We start from the raw sequence: 16,552 nt of genomic DNA, 5'->3' as shown, positions 1-16,552 counted from the left end.
ATCTCAGTCTAACAAGATTAGAAATGGTTATGAATGATGTTGTGACTCATCGCTGCGTACGTGAACTAACTAGTTACATAGTGTATGTAGTTCCCAAGTTCCTCGTATCCCGTCTGCCATCACAATCCCTTCCACAAACTCGATCAAAGGCAGAAGCTCAAGATGTCGGTGTCATTCAACCAACCAACTGCGCTCCTTTTAATCGACAACCAAAAAAGCTTCGATGCTGATCCCAACACTCCGTGCCACTGGGGTAGCCAACGCTCTAACCCATCCCTCAAGAACAACCTCAACGCACTCATAACAACATTCCGCTCCGCTAAGTCCAGAAACCCTGGAGTCGAACTCCAAATAATACATATATTTCACAGCTCCGTATCCCCAACTTCTGCTTTGCATCCCACTGCAGACAACGGAGCTGCTATCCAACCTTTGGACATTGCTAAACCAGCCCCCGACGGCTCTGAACCGGTCATGTGGAAGTATGTTAATTCTGCGTTCATCGGAACGGGGCTGGAACAGCATCTTCGGGACAACGGTGTTAGGCAGCTTATTATTGCGGGGCTTACGACAGATCACTGCGTTTCGACTTCGGTGCGGATGGCGGCGAATCTAGGCGTCGTGGATCGGTATCCTGAAGGCGAGCCGGTTCTTTGTGCCGATGGGAGCCAAAGCCGTTCGGTTCCTGTTGATAAGGGCCGCATTGTTCTTGTTGGGGATGCAACTGCTACGTGGGCGAAAGGGGGGTTTGACGCCGAAACTGTCCACGCGGTTACCCTGGCGAGCTTGGATGGTGAGTTTGCGGATGTGAAAAGCACTACAGAGGTAATTGATGCTTTGCGGGCTCTGAAATAGGCCATTACATTCTGTATATACCGCGGTGATAATTAAATCGAGGAAGTGTTACAGCTGGACCTTAACGGCAATCACGTTTTTGGAGATGAACCCCGTTACAAATAGCCATGCCTCTTTCTTAGCCGCCCCCTTGGCTGGATTTATGGGCACGAGAACTGCCGCACTCGCAGTTCGGATGCTGGACCCGTCATCTTCAAAGAGCACACGCTTTTCCCATCCTGTGCCATCCTTGTTTCGCTTAACATACCAGACGATAACGCCTTCTGTGGCCGTTGGATCATGGTGCGTCCTGGGGAGGTCAATAGCTCGTCTGAGACCAGCTAAGACGTACCCACTAGCATCGTCATCTACTGTTCGATAGGGATCCTCGTAGTAGCTGGGATTATCAATGATGCTGTCGACCGATATGTCGTCTCGGATGGATAGCGTTTGGCTGTGGTCGTTGCTTGCTTGGGTACGCCACATGGTCCCTCCTAGGACGCTGGTAACAAGTATCTCATCGTCCGACTGGCCATGGCCGAGGCCGTTGGCTGCCCACAAATTGGGCAATGCCACGGTGGCATTGACACCAGCAGTTTCATCGCTAGTCGTGAGACGATCAAGCTGGACATGGACCACGTTGGTCCATTTAATCCATGGCACAAAGTTTTCCACAAGCCGCATATACCCGCCGAGATAGTAATGGTCATTGGTAACATAGAATGAGTAGGGGCCAGTTGCGTATAGATCATTTGGTGTTTTCACCAACGGATGGCGGACAGAGCGAACGTGGCGAACTGTACTCGTTTTCAAAACGTGATGGAAGACTTCGATCTGTGACCGTGCCTTGTGGATGTCCGCACCTGGCTGATACTCGGGATTTCCCAAGTGGTTCACGGCGAAGATATAGACCGCGTCTGACCGGTCAGGATCCTGAATCACATCAATTCCGTGTGTGACAAAGGAACCCGGAAAGTTTTCGAAAGTAAGACGAGATGATTTCAGTGTCTATCAAAGATATTAGCCCCATAACCGGTTACCCATTATTAACGTTTACCTGAGGATCAATGATGTGAATGGACCCCGGTGTCTCTGGTGGTTTGTCTAGATGATCGAGAGGAGGGAACCATTGGAAGCGAGGGAGCACTGAATCCTCACACGCTGCAAATATGAGGTTGCCCGGGGCATAGTAGTGTATGTCTTCGCATTGCAGGGTATCCGGGATTTTGTGGATATCTTGGTTCGAGGATACAAAGACAGGGCTTCGATATACTCCTATAACCGTGAGGTGATGACGGACGGCATTATAAATTAGGGGTCCGGCAGCCGCCACCAGAATGAGGAACAGCGAAAACACCGAGATTGCCATAGTTACATTCGGTTCTTTTGGGGTGAGGAAAGGGAAAGAGAAAGAAAGAAAGTTGGGGAGGTAAGGGACCTCGGATGATGACCAAGGGTGGAGTGGAGTGGTTCCATACTCCGAAACGGTGGGGAGAAAACAATTACGTAGCACTAAATACCTAGTAAGTAGTAAGTTACAACCTCGGACCGTTGGCAGCGACGATCGTGTGGAGTTCAACACTACAAGGGGCCGGAATACTACTACTACATAATCAACATAATATCCATCGCTATCCAATTTAAGGAACAGAAAGCGAGATACAGCGTAGAACATGATGGACAACTTAATTCGCCTTCCCCTGACTGCGCTGTCATCCCCCGGGAACCCAAAAAATCTGTGTTGTTCTTGGTGTCATCTATACGGCCTCATTAGTCGACCGCGTCAATTTACCTGTGAGTGTCTATTAAAAAAAAAAAAAAAAAAAAAAAAGAGAAAACAAGAGAAAGAAAAGAAAGGAAAAGAAAAGAAAGGAAAAGAAAAGACTAATTTGCTCGGATCATTTTTCGGTCGTAAGATTGCTGTTTTCACAAACTAGTGGCGAGAAGAGTTGGAGTCCAGAAATTCCTGGTCACTGGCATCCAGAATATCGTATTCCTCATCGGTCAAAAACCCAGCATCGGTCTCGGTCTCGTCATCCAAAGTCAGGCTCGCCACATCATCGAGAACATCATGCTCGGATGTGTTGCTCACAGAGGGGGCAGTGGGCGGTACACCGGCTGCTTCGTGTGTGCTTGCTGATGGTGATTCCTTGTCAAGTTTGGGGAATACCATTTGGCTTTCTGAGGTGTTTGAGTTGTCGGCCGCGGGAGACTCGGCCGTCTTCTCGCCAAGAGCCACATTTTTGGTTTCGTCGATATCAATTAAATCCTCCCGTACTTGGACTTCACACCACAGTCTGTGTCCAAAGGGTGTGCCATCTGCAAGCTTCATACGCCAGTACGAGATGGCAGTTCCTAGGCGTTTGGGTGCTTTCAAAGTGACGGTAAACTGAGCGTTTTGGCCTGCCTCCAGTGGCTTAGACAATTTGTTGCTCTCCATCGCAACTGTGACTGTTTCCAGACTGCTGGGTTGGTCCGTGTTCACATTAAACATGGAATCACCGCCAACGAAACGGACATTGCTTCCAGCAGGCCACGCAAGTGGTCCGGGATTGTATAGCTTCCACGTCTGCTGGAACACTTGACCGGGGCGCATCACAGTGCCGTCTGAAATTGTATCCTCAAGGAAAAATGCCTGGTATTCAGAATTAAGACTCGGACTATAGGTCTGCTCAGGCTTAGTCGCCTGTTCTTCTTTGTTTGAAGTTGAGGAAGTACGGAGGTTGCTTTCCTCGAAAGCATGTTCCTTTTCACAAGCCACAGTCTCTGACGACTGGGACTCTGATTTGCGCTCGGGCGGAGTGGACGCTTGAGTGGAGGCGGATCTCTGATTGCGGTCGCCTAAAATATTCGTTTGCTTGTTGATGGTATTCTCGTGGACGGTGCTCACACTGACGCTGCGCACTGGTGTTTTGAATAGGACCATTGGATGAGTGCGATTGTGAGCATTCTCGGGGTGAACTTCACATTTGGCACAAAAATCCACGTCATTGCAAACAGAACACTTGTAACGAACGCCAGTAATGAACCCCGGTCTTGGCTTATCTTTGCACAGCGGGCCATCACAGAATACACCAAGGTGCACTTCGTGGGACTGCGGCGGTTCGGATATGGCGGTGTAAAGCGGAGCAAACCGATGTCTAGGGTGGGTTCGAGATGCCGAGAGATGGCACTCAGAGCAATAATCCCAGTCAGGGCATGTAAGGCATTTGTGACGCACACCGGTGATATGCTTAAGTTAGGTTAGCAGGTACTTCCAAACGTCTTATCAGTGTTAAAAACATACGCTTTCACAGCCGTCACATATAGCTGCATGGTTATAACCACGACCGGGCTTGCAGCGAGACAAGACAAGACTCTTCAGACCGGCGTCATGATCACCCAGCAATGCAAAAGTGTGTGATGGGTGATGTCCATGCTTATGACCAAGAACGCATGTTATACAGAGATCAAAATCTTCACAGTCGGCACAAGACACCATTTTTCCCTCATCAAACTCTGCAGACGATTAGCCCAGTCTGAATGCGAATGAACCAAGAAGATGTATTTAGTAACATATACATACCCTTAAGGCAGTTGTTGCAGATACGCTCAGAGCTGAAAACAGGAGCTTCAGCTTGTTCAGGCTCACTTTTCGGTACGGGCAATTCGGGGTGAGATTCTTCCTGAGTTAGAATCTTGTGAGACGCAAGAGTTTTGGTCGTGCTATTGGTGATGATGCCATCCTTTACGAACCGCCTCACCAACCAATGCTCATCCCCATCGCAGTTAACGCCGGAGTCAACGCATTGTGGACAAAGGTCATAATCACCATCGGCACAGGTGTTACAGTGATAGTGCTCATTTGGGATAGGACGGCCACAGTGGTTGCAGTCAATACAGAACACTCCGGCATGGGAGATGTGAGAAACGATCGGGGCACTAGGGATGTCGGAGCCTAGGACGAATTCTCTCTGGCTGGCAGATTTTGATTCAGTTGTCTCGGTATTCGGCAACTGGCGGGTCTCAATCTCGTCCAACGTGGACCTCTCTGCGCTCTCTGGCAGAGTCGTTGATGGCATTGTAGCACCAATCTCCGAGTCAAATGTTTTTGCAGGAATCGGAGAGCTCAAAACAGTCTCAAGATAGCTATATCTTGCTGGCCCATGCGATTCGCTAGGGCTATCGGAAACTCCAGCCTGAGTCGTGGGATCGTGGACAATGGCTTTGATCCGCAGCTTCAATTTAGCCTTAGCTGCTCGGTAGAGCTGTTTGAAAACTGCAGGGTTATTGGTGTCAAGCTGGACATAAGAACCTGCGCTATCGGAATACCGCTCGAAGGTCACGTTGGTATCCGCCGGAATGCCAAGCAACTGACGCAGCTACAGTAAGAATGGTCAGTATTAAGTGGTATGACGGTGTTGAATCGTTTGCCTCTTTGTGGACAGAGGGCTTAAAAAATAATACACAACATAAGAATGAGGCATAGGATGAGAGAACGACGGGGAGGGTGAGGAAGCCGAATGTACGGTGAAGAGCGAAGATGGCGCCGGTCGGAGCTAGAGTGGGGACAGAACCTACATTCTGGGGTAGAGTACGAGCTCCAAGATCTCTCAGCGGAATCTTGAAGCGTCTAGTGTGGTTATCATATGTCACCTTAACAGTGATCAAAGTCCCAGGCCCGACTGGAGTGGTAGCAGGAGCGGACATAACGGCGTGCCCTCGAGTAGTTGCTCGCCGGGCGGGTAGCTATGCTAGCTTCAACAGATAAGACAACGGAAATCCCGGAGACGAGCTCGATAAGTCAAGATAAAATGTACAAGTAGAAACTGGACAGCGAGATGAAAGAAGATGGAAGAAGATGAACAAAAAAAGAAGAAGCAGATGAGGAGGCAGCAAGCGATGACGAAGACGAGGCGAGGCAAGGCGAGGCGGAGGGAAGTTGAAGAGGAGAGGAGGAGCGAGAGTGAGGCTTATAATTGGCAGATAAGAAGATGCCTGGCCGGTCGGCGCTGGTTGGCGGTCACCTGCCCTGCTGTGCTGCACCCGGAGGCGATGGGCTTACCTAATGCATTCACTGCTTGGCAGTTGTGGTGCGATCACCTGTGACATAGGCTGTGACATCGACTGCGAATTAGCCTTCAAGCCCCGCCCAATGGCTGGCTACAGGGAGGCTTGCGAATTCGAGTTTATGGATTTTTGTTCCAGACTGGCTTGACTACGAATGTTTTTTCACTCCAATGGCTGAGAGAAGGGACCCTGGACAAGGCTAAAGGAAGGAAAAAGCAAATACGAGGCGATGATGCAACCGGGCATATGAGAGGAGCTATATCCAACCAGCATTGTAGAGTCCCAAGGAGCCATAGGTGTGAAAGCGTGGAGTGAAAAAGGCGAAAGAAGAATATATGGATAGCCGGCCGAGGCCATCACCGAGTTCACTGTCGTTGCATAATAATATGATATCATAGCTAATTGAGACGCGCTCCATACAGACAGAAGACTCCTGAACAGTATCAGAACATATAATAACATCAAAAGCTCGCTAGAAATGCATCAAATCCTAATCTAACGACGACTAATAAAACGAGAATCTCCGGTAGAAAGATGTCCGGAAAGCCAAAAGAAGCCGTAAGAATTTTGGGAAATGTGGCAGAAGCAATGTGGTTGCAATGGACAAAGAAAAGCGCCGAAGCGGAAAATCGCTGGAGACGAGCTGAGGAAAGGGAGTAAGGGACTCATTCATAAAACGGCATCAAAAAAAGGAGGAAAGAGAATATAAAAGCGAATGAAGTGAAGAAATCGTTCAAATGAAGCTTCTTTTTTGATGTAATTGTCTTTTGTTTTTTGGGCGGGGGAATTGGGGCCCTCCCGTGGGTTACTGTGAAGGATAATAAACACCCTGGGGTTGAGGGTAATGGTAATATGTCGTACCAGGCGCCGTCATCCCACCCATACCAACAGCGCCACCTGGGGGACCCCCGCCGCCATACGTTGGTCCTGGGTACATCTGTGAAGCATCAAGATAATAAACCGTGCCGCCTGACTCATGTGCAACTGTGCCTGCTTGTGATGTTGTTTCAGATGGAGTGTGTGTAGCCGGGACCATATACGGGACATTTTGATTCGCAGGGAAAGAAGCTCCTGGTCCCGTCCCAACCCCATTATATGGCGCATATTCTGCGCCCGAAACAGGGTAATAAACAGGCCCCGGCTGGTACGGGCCGGGGTAGTAGGTCGGGGGTTGTTGATATCCATATGTTTGGAACGGGGGTGCGTGAACGGCGCGCTCGGGTATTTGTGACAGAGGAGTTGCGGCTGTATGTGCTGGCGGAGGGTAGTTTGCAGAAACATCGGGACCGTAGGACGGACCACTGCCGGACATCGGGGCTTGATGATGGAACGGTTGCTCCTGCTGTGCTAGCGGTGGATTGACGGGGAAGCTGGCTGGAGTTTCAATGTCCGCCAGGGAAACAGCCTTCTGCGGGCGAGGTTGATGTATTGTGATTGGAGTAGGGCGACTCTCACGCCAGATAGGCTGCTGCGGTTGTGGTTGAGGATGGGAGTAGGTCGTGGCTGGCGTAATCGGTGCAGCAGCTCCCGGTGCTCGGGAAGGTGGTAGCCGAACAATGGGCTTCCCGTTCTCAGTTGTGACTACTGTCTGCCGTGAAACGACCGACGCCGCTGGCGAAAGATAACCATCTTGGGATGGTGGCTTGCCGAAAGACGACCTTCGGCTCATAGCGACACTGGGTGTATACGTAGAGCTTGCGTAGCCGCTTGTGCGGCGTCCATGCATGTAGCCACCTCGACCACGCCCACGAAAAGACTGCTGGTTGGGCCGTTGCGCTCGGGGGATGAAGACAAAGGATCGCGCCATCGCAGGGAAAATATATCTAGCTGTTTCGCCAGGAATCGATATTCTAACAGGCTTGTCTCGGCGTAGAGGGGGTCGATGTTCAGGTAGACGGGTGTATTGCTTTTTCTCAACTGCAGGAAAGGTGACGGGCTTATCCATGCCTGGAAGATACACCACAACAGGCACTTTTCCAGCAACCAGAGTGGTTGAAAAAGATCGGTTTGGAGTTGAGGTATTGGGAGCCGTGGGCACGGTCGTGGGAAAGTTCCTATGGGAAAATGTCGAGGCGTTCGTTGAGGCATTAGGTCGTCTAGGAGCAGGCGGATCGTCTCCAGCAACAGTATCGTGAAGATCATGCGTCCACGGCCCTTCAGTAGTAATATCTTGTTTCCTAAAAGCATTGGTTAGAATAATGCACGCGGATCATTCATTTGAAGTAGCTAGCCTGCAGTTACAGGATAACGTATGCACATACCTTCGAACATTACCGTCTACAATGAGACCATACGGTCTAGATTTAGGCTTGTTGGAGGGCTTGTGACCGTTGGCGCCAGTTTCCGACGAGCGTTTGTCATGGAGGAAGAAACTACCTCGGGTAGGCACAAAAGTTGGATCCTCACCTTTTCCCCTAATAGTTTTGTCATTCTCAGGACGTTTCGTTTCCATGGACGATTCTCTCGTCGGTTCGGTGGGTGGTTCGGAGGGTGCTCTTCCAGCCTGATCGAACTCCCCTCGCATGTTGTCAAAATGGATTTCCTTAACGTTTTCCCCCTCACCCGATATCTTCAATCCATTCATCATCGCATCCGTATCAGTAATGGCTGTCGCTAGCGTAGCTTTTTGGGGGGAGTCTGAATGGCGACGGCGGGACCCTTCTGGCACACGACCATTAACCTGTTGACTGTCCGGATTGTCGACTGGTATATTCTCGTCCTCACTCTCTTCACTACCTTCACCATCTGCATCGTCGTCATCCTGGTGGCTTCCGACTGAACCCTCGCTTAAAGAGTCATCCTCCACCTCTCCGTCCACCGAGCCTTCATCCTCACCTTCGTCTTCTCGTCTCCTTCGTCGGCTAGCACCTATATTGTGTCGACGGGGTGCCATTTCGAAAGAAAGATAGTGACGTTTTTTTTTTTTTTTTTTAAAAAAAAAATAGATGTAATTCGAATCGATAAACAACGGGGCGTTGGAAAGGAGAATCCACGTATGGGTGCACCGACCAGCAGCGGAGAGACAGGCGGGATGACGAACTCCAAACAAAAAAAGAAGGGGGTAACACCAGGCTGAGCACAGAAAAGAAGGCGACTTATATCAAAATATACTAAGAGTAATAAAGAGCACCCTAGAAGAGGGAGGGAGGAAAGGAGAGAAAAGCCAAATAGACGAGCAGTCGAGAAGATTTGATGGTTTCCAACGTCGAGGCATGACATCGAAGGAGATGTCAAGTACCCCGAACCGGTTAGCGCGGCCTAACCACCTCAGCGATTCTAGAACCGTTCCGAGCGTTTCTACTAACTATCAACAAGCCAGAGCTGTTCCAAAAGTATGGTGTCAGCGGCATCATTCCAAGCGAGACCCCGGGAGGTAATCGGCATTTGTTCCCTGGAACCACCAGGGTTACTTGTTCCTTTCTTTCATGCCACAAACCCACTACAGTTACATATGCAACATCCGTTCCAGCAAACCATGCTGACTCGGGCGGGTTTTGCTAGTTTAACTTGTCAGCTAAGCCCGATACCAGGAGTTTCTACGGAACGAAAAAGTGGCACAACCAACGGGCCACTGGTCTTTGATAAATGTTGGGACGAAAATATGTGTTTAGGAAATTCATTCCTTGGGTATCAGTGATCTTTTGCTTCTCTCATACCACGTCGGACTGCCGAATAGGGTAACCTGCGGGATGAATCCTTCGATAACAAACATCGACTTTAGAAGCTCCATAGACGGCTTCAGTCTGGCCCATGGATACAGCTTCACAATAGTCGTGAGAGGTGCCAGCCCGGTAGGTGCCTGGAATCAGGGCGAGAAAATACCTATCCTTCTTGATGTTCAGTCAAAGGTTGTCTTCTTTCCCTTGCCCTCAACAATAGCACCACTTAGTTTTTGCACAGTCGATTCATCGTATCTGGAGTAATCTGGCTTTGTGTGCTTGAACTTTGTAGTTTGACTACGCTGGGGCTTTCCCTCAATCGCAACCTCCTCAAAATCCCCAATCTCTGCATCGCCATTATTTTCAGCATCCCTCTTCTTTCCGTCGCCACTTTTACCGAATCGCTTATTATAGCGGGTTGTTGCATCTTCGGCAAACTCGATCCTCATGCGTCGGCCCAAAACTTGATTCACCCAAACTTTTCTCCGCTGTTGCTTAGTATGCTTTCCGCGCGCTGATTCTGAACCTTCTTCGTCCTCATTCTCTTCTGTAATGATCTTAAACCCTCTCACTGCCGTTTCAGCGGCTGGGATATCCTCGAATTCGACCCATGCATAGCCTTTGCATTTCCCCGAATCCTGGAAGGTAGCCAGATGTACGTTGGCAACGGTTCCACATTTTGCGAAGTGCTCTTCAAGTAGTTCTTTAGTCGCATCAAAGCTGAGATTACCGACAAACACACGTTTGGATGGAGGCCGTCCTGAAGCCGCAGCAGAGGCAGCAGCTTTGCCATCCTCCCGCGACTTCTCCGGTCGACCCTGATAGTTTTTCGCATCTTTGATCAGCACGCGGCGCCCAGAAACAAGCTGCTCGCTTAGGACCAATGCTTCTTTCACAGCCCCTGGCGTGGAAAAATCGACGTAGGCGAACCCTTTATTTTGCGCCCTTGGATTCTTGTCTGATGGCTTGGGAAGGTGAATTCGGGTAATTGTAGCATCTGTGAACGAGCAATTGGACGTCAAAAACCGCCGTAGATCCTCTTTAGTCACGGAGAACGCCAGATTTCCTATCCAGACGCCATAGTCTGAGCGTTTCTGTGTGGCTTCAGGCTCTGCAGGGGTCTCGATTTTGGAATCCGCTGTCGGTTTCGGCGAATCATCAGAGGCTTTCGCATCAGCTTCACCAGATTTCTTTTTAGCTTTACGCAGAGCCTTCTTCGAAGGAGGCTCAGGCGCAGAAACATCAATCTCGATTTCAGGACCGTCGAGCAGCTTTCGCTTCTTGTGGTTTTCTTCGCCAATGGCCGTCATTCTGTCCTCGATATGCCCTAAGCGATGAAAGTACAGAGTAGACAGATAAAAGAGGAAACAACTAGAAAATTTATATAATAAACGGAAAGAAAGATAAATTGTGATGGCAGTGGATAAATATTGGAACTATTGCTCTGCCATAATATTTTTTCCTCTTTTGACGGGCAGAATCTTTCCGCCTTTGAGCTTCCCGGCTCTACTCGCGACGACCGTCGAGGATCGGTCTATCGATCATCTCCCTGGTGAACCGTCGACACCGGCTTGATTCGACTTTCGACGGCGCAAATATTAAATTTCGAGGACAATATCCTTTTCGAAAAAAAAAAAAAAAAGAAAAGAAAAAAGAAAAAAGAAAATCATCACCACGCTCTTCGGTCATGTCTCAAGAAGGCGACGAAACACGGTCTTTGGCCGAGAGTCTCCCAGATGCTGAAGCCCCTACCAAGCAGTCCCATCGATCATTCAAGTGAGCGCAAACCGAGAGGTACAACAGTAACCGACAATGCTAATTGGAGTATTCTTACTACAGGAAGAAATTTGCGAAGCTCAAAATTCAATTTGAACGTAAAATGAAAGACAGTGAGACGCTCATTCACGAGCAGTTGCGCATAGAGGACCTGTCAAAGAGAATTCAGGAGCAAAACGAGTTCGTTATTTGGTCCTCACCTGTCTATGTTCATTCATTGATACAGTTTTAGTCAACTCTTGGAAGTTCTTTTGGAGTTCAACGAAACTGTGCACATCTCTCCCAAGCTTCGATACGATTTGAAGGTCCCTGGTGACGAAGACATTCTTCCAACCCCTGACGGGGAGGTTCCATCACTCTACAATGACCATGAAACGACTACGTCAGCGTTAAGTTTGGCAAAGAATGAACTATCAATCGGGCATATAACGGCTGAATCATATGAAAATATCGAAAATAGCGTCAAACGAGGCACGGCGTTTGCACCTTTATTACGGTACACGGATTTGACAAAGGTTCCTCATTCTGCTCCCACCCCTGAAGGCCAGAGTTCGGCAACCGCGGCAGAGGATGCGAGCTTGAACCAAAACCTTGGCTTTCTGACTCCAGAGCATGAAACAGAATACTGTCTAGCCACAGACGCCAAGTTAGGTGATGTGTCAGCCGCCGTTCAACTGAGCCGCGTCCCGGAGAAACCATCCTTGCTGGAGAGAGAAAGGGAGCATGCTCTTCGAAGTCCTGTTTCGGTCCATCATTGGTTGCGCAAGAACCATCCTAATATCTTTCTGCAAGATAACGAGAACGCTTCAGAGAAATCAGGATCACGGCCATCAAACCTGCGCGCTTCCAAGCGATCGGCACCCACTCCCCGTAAAGACGAAGACACTCACGACGAAGACAATGTGGTGATGGACTCTGGTCCCACATCGGGCGGTTCCAAGGCCAAGCGTAAGCGCGATGAGGAGAGCACTCCTCGAGCTAAAGCCGGTGCCGGCGGTCGGTCAAATCGGAAGAAGAAGGACGACGGTGTCTCAAACACCAAGCGTCCTGCAAAGCGATCATCTGGTGCGGGCGCATAACTTGGTGTTGCTTCTTGAGCAACCTCATTTAGCAACGTCACATGTTTTATTAGTACTTTTAGATCATTGTCCTTTCATGTTGAGCACCTTCGCGAAGCTCGTCTTATATTCTGCAGCTTAATATCCACCGTACTTCGGGCTGTGATTTCGAAATCGGTCCTTATATTATGAATATGTAACTTCAGACGCCTCCTTCGTCCGTTTATCAATCGTAGCTATTTTCGGTATATCACAGCACATGCCAAAAGTCTTGAATTACTGAGCTAGGCGATTAAACCTTCAATATACATGATATACTCGAAGTTTGTAAAGCCAGATGGTTGGGGGGGAGGGAGCGGGAAAATCGCGAAAGGAGAAAAGTGAAAGAGAAATGAAAGCCGTATTTGCTATCTGTGAAGTACTCCATAAATGATGCCAACAAATACTCCAGAGTACGTCGTGTGATGTCCCGTGGACCCGCTCACCTAGTACCTACAATGAGGATCCATCCGCGAGCGGTAAGTTTGCTTTGTTTGCTCCGAGGTCGAAAGTCCTTTCTGATGCTCGAAATCGCAAAACCTAACGGACATTCTCATCATAAAAAGCAGCCCGGCAATTTTTGAAAACACGTTTCCCGGCCCCGAATCCTGCATAATATCGCCATGGCAATTACAATTCTACCTCCCGTTTCGGATGATGTCGAGGCAACATACCCCGAATCTGACTTTGACGAAATGTCCGTTGACTCCGACGGCGGTGTTGAACTCACACCCGTAAAAGCATCACAACCGACAAAGCGGCCTCGGTTAATAGAAGGGACAGATGTCGGAACGGGAATAATTACACCAGGAGAGGTAGTGACAGATGATCCGCAGTGGATGAGGTTTGTTTCTTCTACTCTTATCTACTTGTCTTCATGTCTGCGAACTAACAAGTATTCTCATCTAGGGGCCACGGAACGTATATAAATCCTCTTTCGACGTCCATTATTGCGACGGTTGCTGGAACTGTCCAGAAAACCAATAAATTGCTCTCTGTCCAGCCCCTTCGAGCCCGCTATACGCCGGAGATTGGCGATCTGGTGGTTGGACGCATAGTCGAAGTCCAGTCCAAACGGTGGAAGGTTGATGTCGCAGCACCTCTCTTAGCCCAGTTACCTCTTTCTGCGATCAACTTACCAGGCGGTATCTTGCGTCGACGGACAAGTGCAGATGAACTGCAGATCCGAACATTCTTTAGCGAAGGAGATCTGCTTGTTGCTGAAGTACAAACGGTACATTCAGATGGTGCGGCCTCGCTCCACACTCGGTCGCTTAAATATGGTAAGCTTCGAAATGGCGTCTTTCTAGCTGTGGCTGGAGCCGGGGGTAGTGGCGCATCCAGCTCATCAGTCAAGGGAGGGCTTGGATCAGGATCGGCTGCTGGAGTGGTTCGGTCACGGAGACAAATGTTTACGATACCAACTTCTAACGGCGGTGGGGAAGTGGACATCGTCCTCGGAGTAAACGGGTATATTTGGATTTCAAAGCACGCGGAGGGCACCGCCACAGCATCCTCGACCACGGACAGCGTGTCGATAACGCGTATGGAAGAAATGGTCTCAAACTCGGTTTACTCAAGCCAGAACGATGAAATCTCTCCCGCCACAAGACGTGAAATTGCGCGGTTGGCTCAGTGCATTCGAGTGCTCATGCAGGGAGGACTGCGGGTGGATGAGGAAACAGTCATGGCAGCATACGATGCTAGTTTGCAGGTTGACCTAGAACAGGGCGATGAAGACTACGACGAGGATGGACGGCAGCGGGAAGGACGAGAGTATCTGGAAGGAAGCCAGGCTAAGCGAATTATACAGTTAGCAACGACACGCCCACAGAGCTGATAGACATAAAATTGATACCCAGAGCATTCATCTTATCTTCCCTGTTCTCTCCGTTTTTCTACCCTCTCTCGCTCGATGACCAATTTCTCGATTTTTATTTGGAAGCTGAGATAAGGACCCCGCATCACGTGGCGATAACATTGACAATGATTGGTGCCTGAGGTTGCACAGACACAAATCAGCTCATGCATGACCATTAAATTTTCGAAAGGCGTCGGGATGGAATGATTCGAGTTGGGAAGGTTAAAAGGTACCCAAAAGTATAATACTCGGTTTTAGACTCTTCACTCGCAGTGGTCTGGAACCCATTCCGCGTAATTTTCACGCTATTTACGGATGGAAAAGCAGGCTGGGCGCCAACGTCATCTTGAACAGAACCCAAATTTCTGGCGGTCCAGTGCTCATTTCATCAGTCCTCTTTTCTTTCTCCTTCAACTCTCTCCTCAAAATAACCCCTTCATCTCTACCTTTATTCTTCTCGACTTTATCATGTCGATCGTCCCTCAAATAGCTACCAAATTCTTTTCACACTCAATACCGTTTGAATAGTTGGGCTCTATAACCGCCTGTATTTGTACCCGCTACATCTACATCTTGCTTATCGTGCAGGTAGCGCGCCAGCGCACAGAACCACCCCCGTTCCTTTCTATCGCAGTCTAGGTGTATAATATTATACCATACGCCAGTCAAAATGCCTGATCTCCGCCGCCAGGTCCTGGAGAGTGGCAAGACCATGTCTCGCAAAGCAGCCTCGAGGGAAGGCTCCGGGCGAACATCGCGCACCAACTCCGCGCAAAATTCTCGCCAGTCATCTCGAAATGCAAGCAGACAAGCTTCAGACGATGAGGATGCAGGCAACCTCAGCGACGATACCGCAGTCAGGTAAGTTTTGTCCGTGACGGATGATTTTCTGCCTACTATTTGCCAGGGAATGATGTCATGATTCTATACTAAATAAATCTTGTAGCCTCGGCTCGCTTGACGATCTTGAAAACGCTGAACTTGAGAACAACAACGACAACTGGACCCAGGAGCTTCACGAAGTCATTGAGGATATCTTGGATCGCAAAAGAAGCAGCGCGTTTGGTCGTGAAGAAAATTATTCTGCGTTCTGCCGCCTCTCCAAGTTCCACTTTGTAGAAGAGCCTATCCGGCGCCGAGTTCCCGACCTTCTATCTGCGTTCATTCGCAGTATCAAATCAGGGGCCAGTGAGCGAGAAAGCGTACTTGCACTGCGCGCTCTGGGGCTACTAGCAATCACCGCTTCGGACCACACCATATTTGAAAGCGTGGAGCCTCTCCTCACTCGTACCATTCGAGATCCAGCCTCTTATGACATTAAGACAGCGGCAATTTATTGCTTGGGAACGTGCACTATGTTCGGTGGTGCCGGGGATGACGGTATCCAGGATCAGATGACGTTTCTTTTAGACATAGTCGCTTCTGATGGACAATCCATTGACGCGCATGGCAACCCTAGTTGCGTTAGTGCGGCACTCCAGATATGGGGTTTCATGGCGACAGAAATCGAAGACCTTGAGAACGAAAGCGAAGACTCGATTCAGATATTCATGGAACAGTTAACCGGTAATGACTCTAACGTGCAGATTGCGGCTGGCGAAAACATCGCCCTCTTATACGAGAAAAGCTACACGCCTCAAGAGGATTCTGACGTCGAAGACGGGGAGGAAGATGCTGATTATGACAGCGATTCCGAGAAAGAGAACCTCCGCGGCCCCAAGCTGATTAAACGATACGACCCATACCACAACACACCTGAGCTTGAACGCCAGTTGCAATCTCTCGCAACAGTGCATACAAAACGTCTGAACAAGCGCGACAAGAAGAACCTCCACAACAACTTTGCGTCCATATCCACTACTGTTGCAGACCCGCGCCGCGGCCCGATGTATAGCTCTGCGATCGACCACGGGACAAACCGACACTACGGCAGCAAGCTCACCGTCAAGATCGGCCGGCAAGGCGTCGTGCATATCGATCGCTGGTGGAAATGGATCCGTCTGAACTCACTGCGCCGTGTGCTTCAGGGTGGCTTTGCAACTCACTATTTCCAGGGCAACCGTGCCGTTCTAGACAGTCTTCCCGTGGTAATGGTTCGGATGCAGGAGGGGCCAGTGGACCGTTCCGCTCTTAAGAAGGCTGCGAAAATGCGAAACAGCCTCCGTTGGAAGGCAGCGCATTCTGACAGTGACTAGATTGATTTACCTTCGTTACAGCAAATTCCTATTGATTTACTATTCCTTACACATTTTATTACTCATTTTCATTTTATGACA

The 16,552-nt window shown here is 49.3% G+C and overlaps 8 protein-coding genes across 8 annotated transcripts; 4 read left to right on the top strand and 4 right to left on the bottom strand.

Annotated features, from left to right (window-relative positions):
* Window positions 1-23: 23 nt before the first annotated feature.
* ASPSYDRAFT_88169 (putative isochorismatase family hydrolase) lies at window positions 24-855 on the top strand (the record flags this gene model as incomplete). Its single annotated transcript, XM_040851974.1, has 2 exons — window positions 24-56; window positions 91-855. 2 exons carry the CDS (start codon window positions 24-26, stop codon window positions 853-855), a joined length of 798 nt encoding a protein of 265 aa, XP_040705438.1.
* ASPSYDRAFT_836719 (serum paraoxonase/arylesterase family protein) lies at window positions 761-2,681 on the bottom strand. The gene is made up of 4 exons (XM_040851255.1): window positions 2,657-2,681; window positions 1,892-2,570; window positions 1,191-1,842; window positions 761-1,144 (listed from the first exon to the last, which is right to left on the bottom strand). The coding sequence occupies exons 2-4, from the start codon at window positions 2,507-2,509 to the stop codon at window positions 996-998; spliced, it is 1,419 nt and encodes a 472-aa protein (XP_040705437.1). The 5' UTR covers window positions 2,510-2,570; window positions 2,657-2,681; the 3' UTR covers window positions 761-995.
* ASPSYDRAFT_43537 (ZZ type zinc finger domain protein) lies at window positions 2,654-5,754 on the bottom strand. The gene is made up of 4 exons (XM_040846680.1): window positions 5,395-5,754; window positions 4,400-5,195; window positions 4,121-4,332; window positions 2,654-4,066 (listed from the first exon to the last, which is right to left on the bottom strand). Exons 1-4 carry the CDS (start codon window positions 5,521-5,523, stop codon window positions 2,768-2,770), a joined length of 2,436 nt encoding a protein of 811 aa, XP_040705436.1. The 5' UTR covers window positions 5,524-5,754; the 3' UTR covers window positions 2,654-2,767.
* A 934-nt stretch (window positions 5,755-6,688) lies between these two features.
* On the bottom strand, window positions 6,689-8,776 carry ASPSYDRAFT_30109 (uncharacterized protein; the record flags this gene model as incomplete). The annotated part of the gene is made up of 2 exons (XM_040844736.1): window positions 6,689-8,060; window positions 8,145-8,776. 2 exons carry the CDS (start codon window positions 8,774-8,776, stop codon window positions 6,689-6,691), a joined length of 2,004 nt encoding a protein of 667 aa, XP_040705435.1.
* A 945-nt stretch (window positions 8,777-9,721) lies between these two features.
* On the bottom strand, window positions 9,722-10,852 carry ASPSYDRAFT_30108 (putative RNA binding protein Rnp24; the record flags this gene model as incomplete). The annotated part of the gene is made up of 1 exon (XM_040844735.1): window positions 9,722-10,852. The coding sequence occupies one exon, from the start codon at window positions 10,850-10,852 to the stop codon at window positions 9,722-9,724; it is 1,131 nt and encodes a 376-aa protein (XP_040705434.1).
* A 3-nt stretch (window positions 10,853-10,855) lies between these two features.
* On the top strand, window positions 10,856-11,193 carry ASPSYDRAFT_43535 (uncharacterized protein). Its single transcript, XM_040846679.1, has one exon. It carries the CDS (start codon window positions 10,956-10,958, stop codon window positions 11,115-11,117), a length of 162 nt encoding a protein of 53 aa, XP_040705433.1. The 5' UTR covers window positions 10,856-10,955; the 3' UTR covers window positions 11,118-11,193.
* A 36-nt stretch (window positions 11,194-11,229) lies between these two features.
* ASPSYDRAFT_56856 (uncharacterized protein) lies at window positions 11,230-14,255 on the top strand (the record flags this gene model as incomplete). The annotated part of the gene is made up of 6 exons (XM_040849282.1): window positions 11,230-11,318; window positions 11,382-11,498; window positions 11,551-12,344; window positions 12,893-12,894; window positions 13,081-13,259; window positions 13,325-14,255. The coding sequence occupies 6 exons, from the start codon at window positions 11,230-11,232 to the stop codon at window positions 14,253-14,255; spliced, it is 2,112 nt and encodes a 703-aa protein (XP_040705432.1).
* Window positions 14,256-14,946: 691 nt separating this feature from the next.
* ASPSYDRAFT_30105 (IFRD domain-containing protein) lies at window positions 14,947-16,471 on the top strand (the record flags this gene model as incomplete). The annotated part of the gene is made up of 2 exons (XM_040844734.1): window positions 14,947-15,137; window positions 15,223-16,471. The coding sequence occupies 2 exons, from the start codon at window positions 14,947-14,949 to the stop codon at window positions 16,469-16,471; spliced, it is 1,440 nt and encodes a 479-aa protein (XP_040705431.1).
* Between the last annotated feature and the right edge of the window lie 81 nt (window positions 16,472-16,552).

The sequence above is a fragment of the Aspergillus sydowii genome, assembly GCF_001890705.1.
Source record: "Aspergillus sydowii CBS 593.65 unplaced genomic scaffold ASPSYscaffold_3, whole genome shotgun sequence".
In the NCBI taxonomy this organism is placed as follows: domain Eukaryota; kingdom Fungi; phylum Ascomycota; class Eurotiomycetes; order Eurotiales; family Aspergillaceae; genus Aspergillus; species Aspergillus sydowii.
This window is presented reverse-complemented; position numbering and strand designations above follow the sequence as displayed.